At 48.0% G+C, this 15,541-nt stretch overlaps 1 protein-coding gene across 2 annotated transcripts in view; it reads right to left on the reverse strand.

The window, feature by feature from the left end:
* The window catches only part of FAM124A (family with sequence similarity 124 member A), a 68,172-nt gene that overhangs the window by 32,377 nt on the left and 20,254 nt on the right, over positions 1–15,541 (reverse strand). For both annotated transcript variants that reach the window (XM_081814892.1, XM_081814891.1), the window contains one exon: positions 8,030–8,763. In XM_081814892.1, the coding sequence (XP_081671018.1) occupies positions 8,030–8,763 (734 nt within the window). The remainder of the gene's footprint in view (positions 1–8,029; positions 8,764–15,541) is intronic.

The raw sequence follows: 15,541 nt of genomic DNA on the forward strand, positions 1-15,541 counted from the left end.
TATTGTGTAAGACTGTTGAATCACAGACCTGTACCTCTGAAACAAATAATACATTATATGTTAAAAAAAAAAAAGAAGATAGCAGGAAGGGAAAAATGAAGGGGGGAAATTGGATGGGGAGATGAACCATGAGAGATTATGGACTCTGAGAAACAAACTGAGGGTTCTAGGGGGGAGGGGGGGAGGATGGGTTAGCCTGGTGATGGGTATTAAAGAGGGCACATACTGAATGGCGCACTGGGTGTTATACGCAAACAATGAATCATGGAACACCACATCAAAAACTAATTATGTAATGTATGGTGATTAACATAACATAATAAAATTAAAAAAAAATAAAGAGGCAAAAAGTACAATAGCAATTCCATTCAGATGAATACAAAACAAAACAAAAACAGTTTTAGGAAGCTCTGTTCACCTTCTAGACACTTCCTGTGACTTGACTTTTTTCCCCTTTTTTAAAAAAATTGATATATAGCTGACATGTAATGTTATATTAATTTCAGTTGTACGACATAATGAATGATTCAAAACATGTATACTGGGAAATGATCACCACCAACTTGTAACTTGTGCTCTTGATGTTCTATCCCAAGCCTGCTCTTAAGTATAATCATAATACACTTTAAAAGGTGAACGTGCCCCGGGCAGCGGTAATCAAACGTGAAGCAACAACTGGGTAGTCCCGCCTGAGAATATACTGTGCCTGGTGAAGGTGCAGAGAGAGTGACCGGCAGCAGCACTGGGAGCTGGCCGGAAATGCAGGATCCAGGCCCCGCCCTGCACCTCCTGGACCAGCATCTCTGCAGGCGGGCCCCAGGAATCTGTGATTTTCATGCCTGCTGAAGTTTGAGAAGCACTGGCAGAGGGAATGTCTAGGCCCCTACCGGGTCCCTCAGAAAAGGACAGGGGACAGCACAACCAACATGCACTCATGAGTGAGATGTGTCTAGGATCATTGCCAGCCCCTGACCCAACTCCCGCCCCCCCATCTGTTGCTGGTAATAACTGGGAGTGGCAGTTACCAGATCTAAATCTCAGGGTGTGCATCTGCAGCGTCGGGGTACATATGGTCCCCTTTGGTAGAAATGCCAAGAGGGTAAGGTAAGGTACTGGAGTGCAGTTAGCCCCAGTAGCACCTTCTAAGTGAGCAATTAATATTTATGATCACATCATGATTACTTCTTGGCTAAATTCTTCCCTGTCAGCTCATACCCAGGCAAAAAGCTGACCAACTGGAGATGGTCTGCCCCTGTTTCTGGGAGCTAGGAGCAGAGGCGCCATACTACTGCTGTGTGTGTCTTTTGGCTTTCCCAGAGACGTTGGCTGGGCCCTCCCTTCCTCTTCCAGGCTCCCCTCGGAGAAGGCCGCTCCCATGGCCTGATGGAGGGGCAGCGGGGCTCCTGTCAGCATGACTGCTGTTCTCTGTATGGAAGAGAAGCGGGCCCTGGCATGAGGGGCAGGGAGAGGCCAGGGGAGGCCATCCACACTTCCTCTTTGCCCTCTGCCCAGTGTTCCGTGGCTCAAGTCCCACTGGAGTAGGCCAGCATATACCACGGCCCAGCGAGTGCTCCCCTCTGCGCCTCCCGGCCCAATCTCCTCCTCTGGGTCCTGTTCACTCTGCATCCCTCCTTGTCCTCCGTCTCCTCCTAGCAGCCGTGCCCAGGCTTTCTGCTGCTCAGTCTGCCTCCACTGGGCAGGCCCGAAACCATCCCAAGTCTCCCCCTTCTCCCCCCTTCCGTCTTTCCTTCTTTTATGCATTCGAACACCAAGTGTTGGATCTGTGCCAGACACTATTCGGGGCACGAGGGATACACCAGTGGGCAAATCAGATAGTTTCTGCCCTCAAGGTGCTTCCGTTGAGTCAACACAGAGCATTCTAAAAGGAGGAAGAGCAAGCAGGGCCGGGAGCAGGGCTGCTGGTGCGTCTGCGCGTGAGAGCACAGGGGACAGGGTGGCCGGGCAGGCTTGCTCGTGAGGGCACACGGAGTGGAGACCCGAGGGGCCTGCGGGAGCAGCCACGTGGCCACTGGGGTCGGGGTGGGGGAGGGCGGTGGTGGCCCAGGCAGAGGGGACAGAGAGGCCCAGGGCATTCTGAAGGGTGGACAGCGAGGCAGGGGGCTGGGCAGAGTGAGGCGGGAGAGGCGAGAACAGCGCAGCACCGGGCCTGCCGGCCACCCGGGGAAGCAGCTCATATTGCACGTGGGACGGGACGGGCAGCCCCCCGGGCTCTGGGCCGAGGAGGTGCAGGTCTCACTTATGCTTTGAAGGGCCCTCCAGCTGTGCAGTGGAGAATGGGCTGCAGAAATAAAGAGCCGCTCAGGGGCTCCTGGGGCAACGCCAGTGGCCAGTGGCGGAGGCGGCGGTGGCGAGAAGCGTGCAGATTCTGTGTGCATTCTGCAAGTGGAATAAACATGGGAAAACCTCAAAATGACTCTGGCATTTTTGTCCTAAGCATCCGAAGAATGGTTTGTCTTTTTTTTTTTTTTATGATTTTATCTATTTATTTGAGAGAGAGCAAGAGTGAGAGAGAGAGACAGCACAAGTGTGGTGAAGGGGAGAGGGAGAAGCAGGCTTCCCGCTGAACAGGGAGCCCAATGAGGGGCTCGATCCCGGGACCCTGGGATCATGACCTGAGCCGAAGGCAGACGCTTAACCAACTGAGCTACCCAGGCGCCCCTAGTTTGCCTTTTCTTGTGTTGGTTTCTCCCCAGATGCCCCCCTGCCCTCTGATGGCAGCGCAGAACCCTGACCGCTGCCCCGGGGTCCAGCAGCTCTGCCTGGGCCTTTGTGCCTGTTGCTGTCCTGGGGCTCCCCTGGATATCCCAGACCCATGGCCACCCTCAGCTCAGCTCAGGCATCTGTTCTGCTAAGAAGCCTCTCGTGACCCTGTGGCCCCTGGCCAGCATCAACCAACCCACCCTTTGTGTAATGACAGCTACCGTTCCCTGGTTCATGGGTGCTGGGTGGCACCTCAAAGGCATTCTTTCTATGTGTCTGAGTAACTCTGCAAGGCAAGAATTAGCATCCTAACTGTTCAGATTAGAAAACAGTCTCAGCAATGTAATGTCACATGCCTGGTGACACTCAGCTAGTAAGTAAGAGAGTTAGGGTCCAACCCCAATACATCTGACTGCAAAGCCTGTGCCACACACTGCCCTGTAGGAGTACTTTAAATCACAGCACCTGGAACATTCTGCTGGATTTTCTGGTTTGCATAACTGCTGCCTCCACTGGATGGTGAGCTGCTGAAGGGAGTAGGGAGGGACAGTGTTGGTACAGAGGGGTTGTCCAGTAAATGTTGGCCAAAGTTTCTTCCTTCAACATGGGATCACAACCCAGACATAAGAGGTTATAGGGTGGTTATGCACCCATTTGAGATTCATGGCTCTAGGCCCTCTTCCCTAACCTCAAATTCATTCATTCATTCATTTGACAATCTAGTAGTAGAGACAGATAATATACAAGAAAACAGATACATGTACAAAATAATTTTGGATAGTAGTAAGTGAGAAAAAAAAAAAAAAGATAATATAATAGGGAGTGCCAGGTCAGAGAAAGGGAGCTACTTTAAGTGGGGCAGACAGAGAAGGCGTCTCTGAAACCTGAATGATGAGAAGGAACTTGCCATGTGACGATCTTGGAGGAGATCATTCCAGGTGGACAGAACAGTAGGTGCAAAGGTCCCGAGGCAGGAGTGAGCTTGCTACATCTGAGGAACAGAAAGTAGGCCAATGTGGAAGGCATAAGGAGCAAGACGGGAGGGAAGTGGGAGATAAAGGTTGAGAGGTTAAGTAGTGGCCAGCTAATATAAAGCCTTAGGCCTTGGTGAAGATCTGGAAGGAACTGCAAGAGCCACGAGAAGCCTCTGGAGAGTCTTAATCTTGAAAGAGATCTGATGCACATAAACACATGCACACAAACTGTGCTTGGGGTCCAAGGATGGCAGGTTCAAAATTTCTGCTGTAGAGTCTAGTTCTGGAGTGCATGGGGTGAATCATAATAAAACAAGCCTCACTTCAATGTTTGCTCTGTTCTTTCCAACCTCATAGAGTAGAAGAATGATGTGCCGTAGCCTCACAAAGAGCAAGCCTTTCTCTGCTTTCTTAAAAAATAAGTCTCACCCTGTGCATTGTTGGCGGAAGTAGAAAACAGTACAGTCACTACGGAAAACAGTATGGTAGTTCCTCCCCACAAAAAATCAAACACAAAATTACCATCGGACCTGGCAATTGCACTTCTGGGTACATGCCTGAAAGAAATAAAAGTAGGAACTCCAACAGATATTTGTACACCCATATTCATAGCAGCATTATTCACAATAGCCCAAAGGGGGATGCAACTCCAGTGTCCATCAACAGATGAGTGGATAAACAAAATGCGGTATATTCTTAAATGGAATATTAGACTTAGGAAGGAAGGAAATCCTGACCTGTGCTAACACATGGATGAACCTTGAGGACATTATGCTGAGTGAAATAAGACAGTTATGGAAAGACAAATACTGTATGATTCCACTTATGTGTGCTACCTAGAGCAGTCAAATTCATTTGAGACAAAAAGCGGAGTGCTGGTTGCCAGGGGCTGGGGGTGGGGGAAGTGGGGGTTGTTTAACGGGTAGAGTTTCAGTTTTGCAAGATGGAAAGAGTGCTGGAGCTTGGAGATGGTGGTGGTGATGTTTGCACAAGAGTGTGAATGTACTTAACTGAACTGCACACTTAAAGATGGTTAGGATGGTTAAGTTTTATTGTTATGTGTATTTTACTCCAGTGGAACATTTTTACGAAGTCTCTGGAGCCCACTCAGTCCCTCAATTGCATCCCCATCAGCATCTGTCTCCCTGCCCTCAACAGCGCTGGTGTTCCGGGTATCCCGAGATGGACTGTCTAGTCAAGCCCCTCACACTATGTGAAGAAGACAAACTAGTTGGCGTGGATGAGACCTTAAAATCTCTCCAGCGAAGAAAGTCCCAGATGTTGAGCCTGGCAACCCTTAACAATTCTCTGTGTCAGATTTCTTGCCTTTTAAATCTTACTTAAATCCGTTTGTTTTAAACTAATTTCCTCTTTTGCCTTATGCAGACACAAAGAACAGCTGGTGACCATCCTCTATGGAAAGAGACGTCCAAAGAATGTGCTCTTGAGGGACGCCTGGGTGGCTCAGTTGTTAAGCATCTGCCTTCGGCTCAGGTCATGATCTCAGGGTCCTGGGATCGAGTCCCGCATCGGGCTCCCTGCTCCGCGGGAAGCCTGCTTCTCGCTCTGCCTCTGTCTCTCTCTCTGTCTCTCATGAATAAATAAATAAAATCTTTAAAAAAAAAAATTAAGATATTTAAGTCATGGAGAGGGACCCCATTGAGAGAATGCCTTTTAACCACATCGTCCTTAGCAGTGTATGTTTCCCGAGTTATATTTTCAATTATAATTTTTAATATAAATGTTTTTGTTCAGTTGAGCAGAGTTATACGCTGGAACACATCTTGGTTGGTAGTTTTTAGTTGCTTGCTTAAAATATAGATTGAATTTTATTTCCTCATCCTGCCCCATGAACATTCCATATTCCAGCCACCTCCTCCTCTGATTTAATTCCTCTGGAAGACAATAAAGATTAAAGGTTTTTTCTGGGGGCTACTCAGCCTTTTATAAGAATTTGGAATGTTTTTGACTAAGATCTGTTAAGATGGAAAGAAAGACTTCCTCCTCCTAAAACTCTTTCTTGGCACTGTCTGATCCGGGGAGGAAAGCAAGGAAGAGGAGGGTGGGGAGTTGCTAGCATCAGAAGTTGCCCAAGATCCCTCTGGAAAAATGCATCCCAGAAATTTGCATTAATGCTCGATGATGCTAAAGTGCAGCTTTTTGGAGCCATGGTCCATGTTCTGTGAATCTTTCCATATCCCGTAGAGCTAAACTAACATTGTGCCTTGGACCCAACAGGTTCTCTTTATATGTTTCCCTTTACTTTTTAATAATGGCCATGGTTGTTTTCACTTGGCTGCCTTGGCTGTATGCCTCAGCAAGCAACTGCCAGGTCCTCTGCGCGCCTCTTCACCTGCTGTTTGAGCTGCCATGAATGCTTGTGGCTCCCGGGGACTGCAGATGAGCTTGTAACCCAGGGACCTTGTTATTTAAGATTCCTGAATCTACTCCCTCACACTTAGGGAGTTTTTACCAGTGTATTCTTCACTTCCACAAAGGACCTTCAGGAAAACCCAGCTCTTAGAAAACTGTAGAATATATTGAGAGAAGATAGATGTCTCCTTCTTCCCTCTCGTGCCTCCCCACCATCCACCCGTCCACCCTTCTACTGCTAGGCAGTAAGTAGGTTGTTAAAATCCAGTGATCACTTAAAAAATTACTTTCTCATAAATATTCTAAGAAGTAAGCGATGCCTTTGGAGTTTTTGGTTTCAGTAAGCTTGGGAAGAGGTGAATGAGTACATTTTAAGGGAATGGATGTAGTAGACTGCCCTGTTACTCTGTGGTTAATCCTTCACTCAGTTCCTGGACCCCTTTCTCCTCCCATCCTTCCAGTGGTTGCCTCACACTCTTTCAGGATCATTAATTACCATATTCGAGAATTCAAAATTCAGCACATAGACTTAAGAATGTCCCACACCTGGCCCGACCTAATAAATGCTTTCTAAACCCAGGCTTTCTGGAATTAGCATGTAAAACAGTTCCAAGCATATAGGACTTCAGTTTTTTTTAAACATCTGGCTCAGGCATCTCCGTTTTCCCATTTGGCTACCTGGAAGGAGAAGGTTGATAGTGCATTAAGGGCCATTATCTTGAAAGGTGCTGATCGTAGTTACTGAAATCACAGGTAGTTACTCAAATCACTCAAACCACAGCTTCGTAATTTTTCTTGATTTTGACATCAAACATCAGAACTGTAATCCACATATCACAAAATGAAGTGAGAACTTGGCACATGTCAAAAAACTGGTTAAAACTACAGCCGGGCCACTTTGCTCAAGTCAGAAAGATCTCCTCTGAGACATTTACTGTTTATAGGACACAGATAATTTTCTGATTTTCCTTTGAGCTATAAGGATAAGAAACTAAATATCAGTTTATTCAGTGAACTGAATGCTAGCTTGCACTTGCTCTATAGTCTGTTTTGAAATGTGAGAACAAAATTCTTCTGTGTTTGAAGACTCCCAATGCCGTACGCAAAATATAATGCAGTTGAATAAGTAAAAGTAAATGGAAGGATTTTGTTTATACTAAAAGACCAAAATGAATGTGATTGTTTTGAAGGCACTTCTTCTTTTTTGGCAGTAATTAGAATACTTTTTCGCTCGATGCCTGTAATAACGTAAGTGAAAGAACAAAGTATAAAAGCTTGGCCTGGGCTGTGCTCAAAGGAACCAGTGAAAGAATATTTCAAAGAAGATTCACACATTTAAATGGTTATAAAATCTGTACAGGTGGAGGCTTTTGAAGTTCGAGCATTAAAGTGTGAAAAGAGTAAGAAAAAAGATTTGTATCTTGGGTCTCAAGAATGCAGGCCTTTGTTCAATATAGTAATATGTCGAGGAGGTAAATTAATGTAGACAGAAATGACTAATAGCCCCCCCATAATTCTTGATGATGGCCATTTATACAGGTTACTGGGACTGAATCACTACAGAGAGCAACCTTCTGCTCTAGCATGAAATATGCACCTGCCTGGCTCTTTAACTTACTTTTAAGTATAAAAATTTATGTCTCAGTCTTTAGCAAAATTAAGATATTTAAGGGACCTGGCAGTTGCTTGCTGAGGCATACAGCCAAGGCAGCCAAGTGAAAACAACCAACGCAAAGAGCCCTTGATGCCTCTTCTGTTTAGGCAGCGTCGGGACACCTTGACTTTGTCTAAGAGCCAGACAGGGGGCCACAGATCCCTCCTTTTTCTTAACTCATTGCTCTTTACCAGGTACTGGGGTAACTGGGGTTTCTGGCACAGCCAACCCGCTTGTTTCTCTGTTCCCCAACCCCCAAGAGACGGGGAGGTAGACACAGACAGACAGACAGACTTCCCCCAGGTACCTGCAGGAGGATCTTGTTCCCGTCGAGGTCCTCCGTCTGCCATCGGCCCTCACTGATGGGGCTGCAGGGGTTGGGCAAGAGAGGCACGAGCTCACCGATGTCCTTGACCCGGAACTCCAGCACCGAGGAATCGGTGGGGACGGGGGTCTGGTCACAGGGCAGCCTTTTCAGGGAGAACTGGATGTCCACATCCAGATTGGAGAAGATGGGGAAGATGCAGAAGTCCGTCTTCCTCTGGCTGGGGCTGCGCCGGAGGATCAGCTCGTAGAACTTGAGGATGTCGGCGTAGTTGTCGTGGCGACAGTAGATGGTGAAGCGCACGATTTCCTTGCCGTAGTGCACGGGCCGGATGGCCCACAGCGGGGTCCCGGGGGCCAGCGTGAAGAAGTCCTGGCTGCAGGGCAGGTAGGGCAGGAACCTGCCAGGCACGCGCTCCGTGTGGTGGTGGCGCCAGGGCGCCCGCTGCAGCGTGCGGTGCAGCTGCAGGATCTGCTCCTCACCGTACTCCTCCTGAAGGAAAAGAACCACGGCCAGCGCCGGCTGCGCCACCTTCCAGGGCTTCCGCCGCCGCCGGGATGCCCGCCTTTCCGAGACCCGGAACAGCTGCAGGTCTGGGTGGATCCAAGCCAAGACCTTGTCGATGGCCTCCTGCAGGGGTTGGGATTCCCCCGGGTCTGCAATGATGTGGATGCTAACCAGGAAAGGGTCCTGCGCCTCCTCCACCGAAAGCTCACCTGGGGCACAACAAGAAAAACAAACAAACGGTGACTGTCATTAAAAGTGTCCTGTGATGACAAGCAAGGCGGTGACAGGAAGAGAAGCTAAGGGCTAACTGAACTGACTCCGCGATCATTAGGATTTTCGGATCCCAAGTTTGCCCACAAAAACGCTGGCAGCCCAAACACGAGAGAAGTATTATTGCTAGGAATAGCCCCCAAACTGGGCAGGGCTAGGAGAACCCCCCATACTGCACCAGGTTGAGTGTACTTCCTGTTATGCAGCAGAAAGTCAAATCTCCACTGATCTGGAAGGGATAACACGGCCAATAGAGAAGATGCTGTCGCATTCAGGGTATACCATTTAGTATTTCCCAAAGCAACTGCCGTGCCTTACCCCCCGAAATGGTCCCTCTACCACTGCACTCCTCGGATTTGCTTATTGCATTGGTTTTTCTTGTTCATTCACTTCACAAACATTTATGGAATCCTTTCTTCATGCCTCATGCTAGGTGCCGTGCTGACAGATAAAGCCCTGGCTGGGGAGGCATACGGCCAACGGGGGACTGATGCTGGGGTGATCTGGTCGTGACCATCTTGCTGCTGGAAAGAATGACACGGAGGAACATGGGGCTGAGGCGGGGCGGGAGGCCCAGTGTTCTTGCTGAGGCCGCTTACTGGGGCTGTGGTTAGGGCTGGGGGAGCATGGTGGGACCACGGCTGCCTGTGGAATGCTGTCTTTGGGCTTCTCCTCAGGCCACGTCCACTCAGAAGCCCACACATCTTGAGTGGGTTGTTTACCCTCCCAATGTCTCTGGCAGAAAGAACATCTGGAAGCACTGAATTCCAAGGGTGAAGTTGACCATTTAACTTGGCAACACTATCCCACAGGGTGAACGGTCTGCTGGCCACACTGGCGTATTTCTAATTCAGAAATATTCAGCATATTTTCTCAGATAACATGATCAGAGGCTTGTTCTTTTAAAAGATGGCTCTATTTGCATCTTTACAGGCTTTACGACTCATCCAAGGGAAATCAAGAAATCTTTAAGTCTACTGTGACTTGGGGGGCTAGATTCACCTAGAATGTAGATCTGTCATCACACACATGCCTCACAATGTCCACTAGGGTATTAGGTAGAAGTCACTCATGCAGTCAATAATGTTTGAGAAGTGTGATGTGCTTTTAGGAACAATAACCTCAATCAATTTACAGGATAAATAATTTCTTTTTCTAGCTTTGCAAGACATGCCAAATGAGCTTGCAGGTATATTTCATCATATTCATCTGTGATAACATAGTTTCAATTTTGTTGGATCAAAACCTGTCTGAATTTTCATCTCAACTCTGTTAAATTATTTCACTTGGGAATAGTTAATTCAGTCTGTTGTTGCCTTTCTTATGTACTCATTTATTTACACATTTGTTGAGCAATCAATATGTATCAGGCACTGGAGAGACAAGGCAGCTCGTATCATCGAGTCTTATGGGAGTCTGTTTACATAGACTCTGGTGTGAATAGTGCTGCTCCCTTAGAGTTGTGCAGTGTACAACCTGCACACCCACAGCAGTAGCCCTCTGAAGAACCATAAGCCACAAATAACTTCATAAACACAGTCATAAAAAATTAAAATTCAATCTGATATGTGCCTATAGGAAATACAGTAGAGTAGCATTTTAGGCAGGGGTTAGATTCTAAAGTCACCCTGAAGTAAAAATTACCTAGAGACAATATTACCCCTGAAAGTCCCTTGAATTTCCAATATAGTATTGAAGGTCCTACTTGCAGCAAGACAATGCAGCCAGATAGGTGTTCCTCTGGCTGAACACCAGATGAAAGAGCAGGCTTGCTGCATGGCTTGTGTTATAAAAGAACAGTCTTGCATCAGTAAGCACTAGACCCCCACTCAGCAGGCTGTGCCTTTCACCCTACAAGAGGCTTCCGAAACATAAGGATGACCAAGGTAACAGCAAAGTCAAATCTCAGTACTTCCATGATCATGGACTAGAATGGTAGGTGGCATTGTTCAACCCCCGCCCCCTCTGGCTGAGCACGTAGTCTTGAATTTGTACGAGTTAAATATGAGCATGATGTAATTCCAATTTACTACCATGGGACAAAGGAAGGAGCAACGTTTCCTCCAGAGTGCTTCTGGGGAGGTTTTTCTGGAGGAGGCACCACGTGAACTGGGCCTTGAAGGGTAAACAACATCTCACTCATAATAACCTTCAAACGTGGGGGAGACCACTGCAGGAAGAGGGAAGATGGTTTACAAAGGCACAGAACTGTGCAAAAAAACAAGCACATTTGGAAGGGGGTGGTGAGTAATTCTGAAACATGGCAACAGATGCAGTGGGAAAAATGGACTAGCACCAAGTTATACGGGGCTTCAGCTCCATTTGGTAGTGATAAGGGGCAGTGGAAAGTTTCAATAAAGGGACGTGGGGCGCTAGTCGGGGGAGCAAAGGAAGAAGTCAGAAGATGAGTAAACAGTCTAGACAAGAGATCACCAGGACTTGGCAGTGGAGGAGATTGCATTATTGGCCCTCATTCTTTATCTTGCCCTGTCTCCTTGCTCTCTGCCATGGGACTTTATAGTTCCTCCCATTACTGGGTGAAGTGCATTTCCCCACCCTTTGACTTCGGACACCGTCGACCATATGCCTAACTGTGGCCAACAGAAAGACACAGTGGTGACGTGTGTTTGGGCCTGCCTTCTTGTGCTTTTGACATGTCCATGAGGAGCTAGCCCACTGGTGCCAGAAAGCCGGAGGAGATATACATGGATCACAGCCGCCCGAGCTGAGCCCAGCCTGGATCAGCCAATCTCAGACACCCACAGAAACATGGTAAGAGCCACCTAGCTGTGCCTGGTCTAGAGAAGCTGACCCAAGACATGAGAGGAATAAGAAATGACTGTTGTTTAAGCCACTGTTTGGGGGTGGCTGTTATACAGCAATACTCACAGGTACAGGAGGAGTCGGTGGGTGTACAGAAAAGGCACAGATTCACAGGCTAATTAGGTGGCACAGGTGACTTGGCTTGGAGCCCACAGGCCTGGGGTGGGGAGCGGGAAAAGCAGGAGAGGAGCGTACCTTGATGTTTCTGGTTGGATCCTGACGCGTAAGTAAGAGATACGGAAGAGAGGAAGCAGGGCAGATTTGTGGGTAAAGATAAGGAGTTCCACTTTGGCCATGTTGGCATGAGATGCCGGAACGACTTCCAGGAGGGATGTGCTGTTAGCAATGGGACCTGTGCACTGCTGAGCTCGTGGGCTGAATTTTAAGGATGGATCAGTTACTTTAGACTGTATTCTTACTTTTATGTGGTTATCTAATACATGTGTGCCCCCATATAAATCTGAATCAATGAAAATTCGTTGTGATGGTTTAAAAAACAATCAGAATTCCTGGACTCTTGTGGTCCTTCTCTTTGTTTGCTCTTCTGCTCACCTGACTACTTCCTGTTTCATTGAACATTAGCACCATTATCAGCAGGAGGTGCGGTTGAAACAAAAATAGTGACAAGGCAAACCAATGCGATTTTCCACCAGTCAGTAACTCCAGGAAAGGTAAGAAAAAGTACCACAATCAAATGAAATGCATATTTTGCTTTTTCATGGTGGCCTGATCTCCCAACAGTGGGGACATGTGATTTTGCTAAACATTAATGAAAGCTCAGTTCAAATGGAAAGAGGTAGAAAGGCTTTGAAGGATTTGGGGGATGAAGAAATTTATTTGAGAAAATTGGAGATGATTTCTGTGAGAGGAAAAAAGGACATACGGAGTCGAAAGAATGTTTGGGAAAAGACATTGTCAGAGCAGTGAGGCAGCCCCATTAAGACCTTGCGCCCGTTCTCAGGGTGTGCGTGTGGCCACGTACACGGAGAGACGTTAGCTTAACACGTGCATGATGTTCACTGTGGTCCAGCACTTTCTCCATGTTCTACATATATGAACTCATTGAATCCTTAGAACAACCCTAGAAGGGGGGGGGTGCTATTATTGTTCCCATTTTAGAGAGCAGAAAATCGAGGCACAGAGAGGCGAAGTAATCTGCCAAGGTCACACGGCATCTGAGGTCTGCGTGCACAATCACAACGGTTCTGTAGAGAAGTGTGCTTACCCTCTCATCTGTATTTATTTCATAGCAGAATGAGCAGCCGCCCCTCCCCATCGTTTCTGGCCACATTGCTACGGCCTCACCCCTCTCTACTGCACTCCTGCCTCCTCCTGTCTGGCTGGCTTCTCAGCCACCAGCCAATAGCTCCCTGTCTTGGACACCCATTTACATCTCTTTCGTCTGGCCCTGGGTGTCTGAGGAAGCATAACCCAGAAACTCCCTCCCCAGTGGCACACTCCCAGGTCTTTTTATGAGCACTGCCCTCTCAGGCTCGCAGACAAGCGTGAGAAGCCTGCATGTGGAGAGGCCCCGGGTAAGGTAGCTTCTGAGTCTCCAAGACAGAGTTGTCGGGGTGCTCGGTGTCAGGACACCTCTATCAGCCACACAGAGGTTTCCCAGAGAGCAGTAACAAAGGCCATGCTGAAGCCTGTGCGGATCAGTGAATGTTGACAGCTTTGCAGAAAGGCAAGATGCCCAGCCTCGGGGCAGGGTGGGGACACGGAGAAAGGCGTCTGACCAAGCACCAGCTCGCCTGGGCAGCTTGGGATGCATCCAAGAACAAGCAAGGAAGGAAGGGAGATGAAGACCTGACCCCTGAGCTCTGCTTGCACTGCATGAACCAGGGCGATCAAAGTGGCTAAAATCCTACCCCGAGAAGAATAAAGAGAATGAGTGGTGGCATTAATATACTCTAGCCATCACCAGCATGTGCCCACTGCACGAGGCCCTAAAATAAACAGGCTCAAAGAGCCCCATCGTGCAGCTCCAAACCGTCACTGGGTGCTAGGGTTATATACACCCCAAAGAAAACGTGCCTCCTGGAGCTAGATAGGAAAGCAAGTATTTGAGGGGAAGGAGAGAAAATGTGAATAATTAATTGTCATGGAAAGCCTCTCCGCCTCCCTGGAGAAGCAGAGACACCGTGACAGTGGGATATGCTCTGCCTTTATCATATCTATTACACGTCTTCTCGAAGGACCTCAGAGAGCACCTGTTCACTTAGGGCAAGACACAGACCAAAAATGAACCAGGCAACAGACTTCTCCAGGGCTGGTTAGAAGAGGGGAGCTGTTCACAAATTTGCAAGTATTAACAAAGCTTTCGAGATTACTTTGTGCTTCCTGAGCAGAGAAGGAAGATTCTTTCCCATGGGATTAGAGACAATTAGATTTTTCCTTTGATAATGTGAAACAAAAACCAACTTAAAGTAAAGTAACTGCATGAGTCAGGCCTTCAATGAGACAGGTATACTGTGAACCTGAATATTTGTTACATTTCTCCCCAGTGTGTCACTTCTCCTGTATATCCCTTTTGTGGTCTCTTAAGCTTAAAAGAAAACAATTTAAACAATAATAATCATGTGTTAAATTCTTATTATTTGCCAGATGCTGTCCTAAAGGCTTGACAGATATTACCTCATTTAATTTAAAGCAACACTGTGTTTTCGCCCCATGTTGCAGGGGAAATACTGACAGATCCGACGAGGGCCATCCAGCTAGAGGAGAGTGGGGTCTCCGCAGTCTGCCTGTGTGCCTTCTCTGCTCTCTGGCCTGCCATCCTTGGTTTGTGTGGCTGGGCTCTGAAACTGTGGCTTAGCTCCGTCAGGCCATGTGGGCAGGAGAGTCTACGGTGAGTGGATGACCAAAGGGCCATCCAGCTAGAGGAGAGTGGGGTCTCTGCAGTCTGCCTGTGTGCCTTCTCTGCTCTCTGGCCTGCCATCCTTGGTTTGTGTGGCTGGGCTCTGAAACTGTGGCTTAGCTCCGTCAGGCCATGTGGGCAGGAGAGTCTACGGTGAGTGGATGACCATTATGCGGGGGCAGTTTCTGGCAACCCCTGAGCTGCAGGGACATCCTAAGCTCCCGTCTGGTAAAGGTGTGGGTGGGGACTGAGGTGCTTCCGCCTGTGGACAGACATCCCGATGCCAGACCTCCCACTCGACTGCCTAAGCCGGGACTCCTCACCGTCATTCTCCGCACCCCCGGGCTTCACACCAGCCTTCCCATGCGGTCTCCCACTGCCTGGTGCCTGCCAGGTTGGCCCTCCTCCCGGAACTGGCAAACTAGCGCGTGTCCCCAGAGCACTTGCTTCTGAGCAGCAGGTATGTCTGCTTGAAAGTCCAGATCTCTCATTCCAAATGGAACGCCTGGCCAACTCTTAGGATACAACAAGTTCAGAGACCTCTTTCTAGAAGTTCTGGGCAATGGTTGATGTCTCTGCCATCTTATCCACGATGTATCATGGACAATTTGCAGTTCAACTGCAATCATTTTTTTGATCAAGCAGTGTTTATTGAACACCTACTCTGTGCTGGGCCCTGTAGGATACAGTGGGGAATAAAAGAATTTCTGCCTTCCTAGAACTTATAATCTAGTGGGGGGGGGTAGTCAGAGGATAAGCAAATACATAAGATGAAGTCAGGTAGCTCAGTGCAAGATACTTCATTGAACAAACCCGTAATGAATATGGTATATTGTAAGAGATTTCCAAGGTGGCAGCCATAACCATTTACCATCAGCTGAATAAACTGCCAGCTCCAGTGTCCCATAAGCCCCCAGGAGGCTAAGGGAGTCAGACCAAGGGCACCTCCAGCTGCCGTAGGTGCTTGGTGTAGGGAATTGGGCCCTGGAGCTTGGCTCGAGATTCTCTAACTGCACATGCATGAGGCTGAAGAA

The sequence above is a fragment of the Leptonychotes weddellii genome, chromosome 3 (genome assembly GCF_054177405.1).
Source record: "Leptonychotes weddellii isolate Sample4059 chromosome 3, ASM5417740v2, whole genome shotgun sequence".
NCBI classification, from domain to species: Eukaryota; Metazoa; Chordata; class Mammalia; order Carnivora; family Phocidae; genus Leptonychotes; species Leptonychotes weddellii.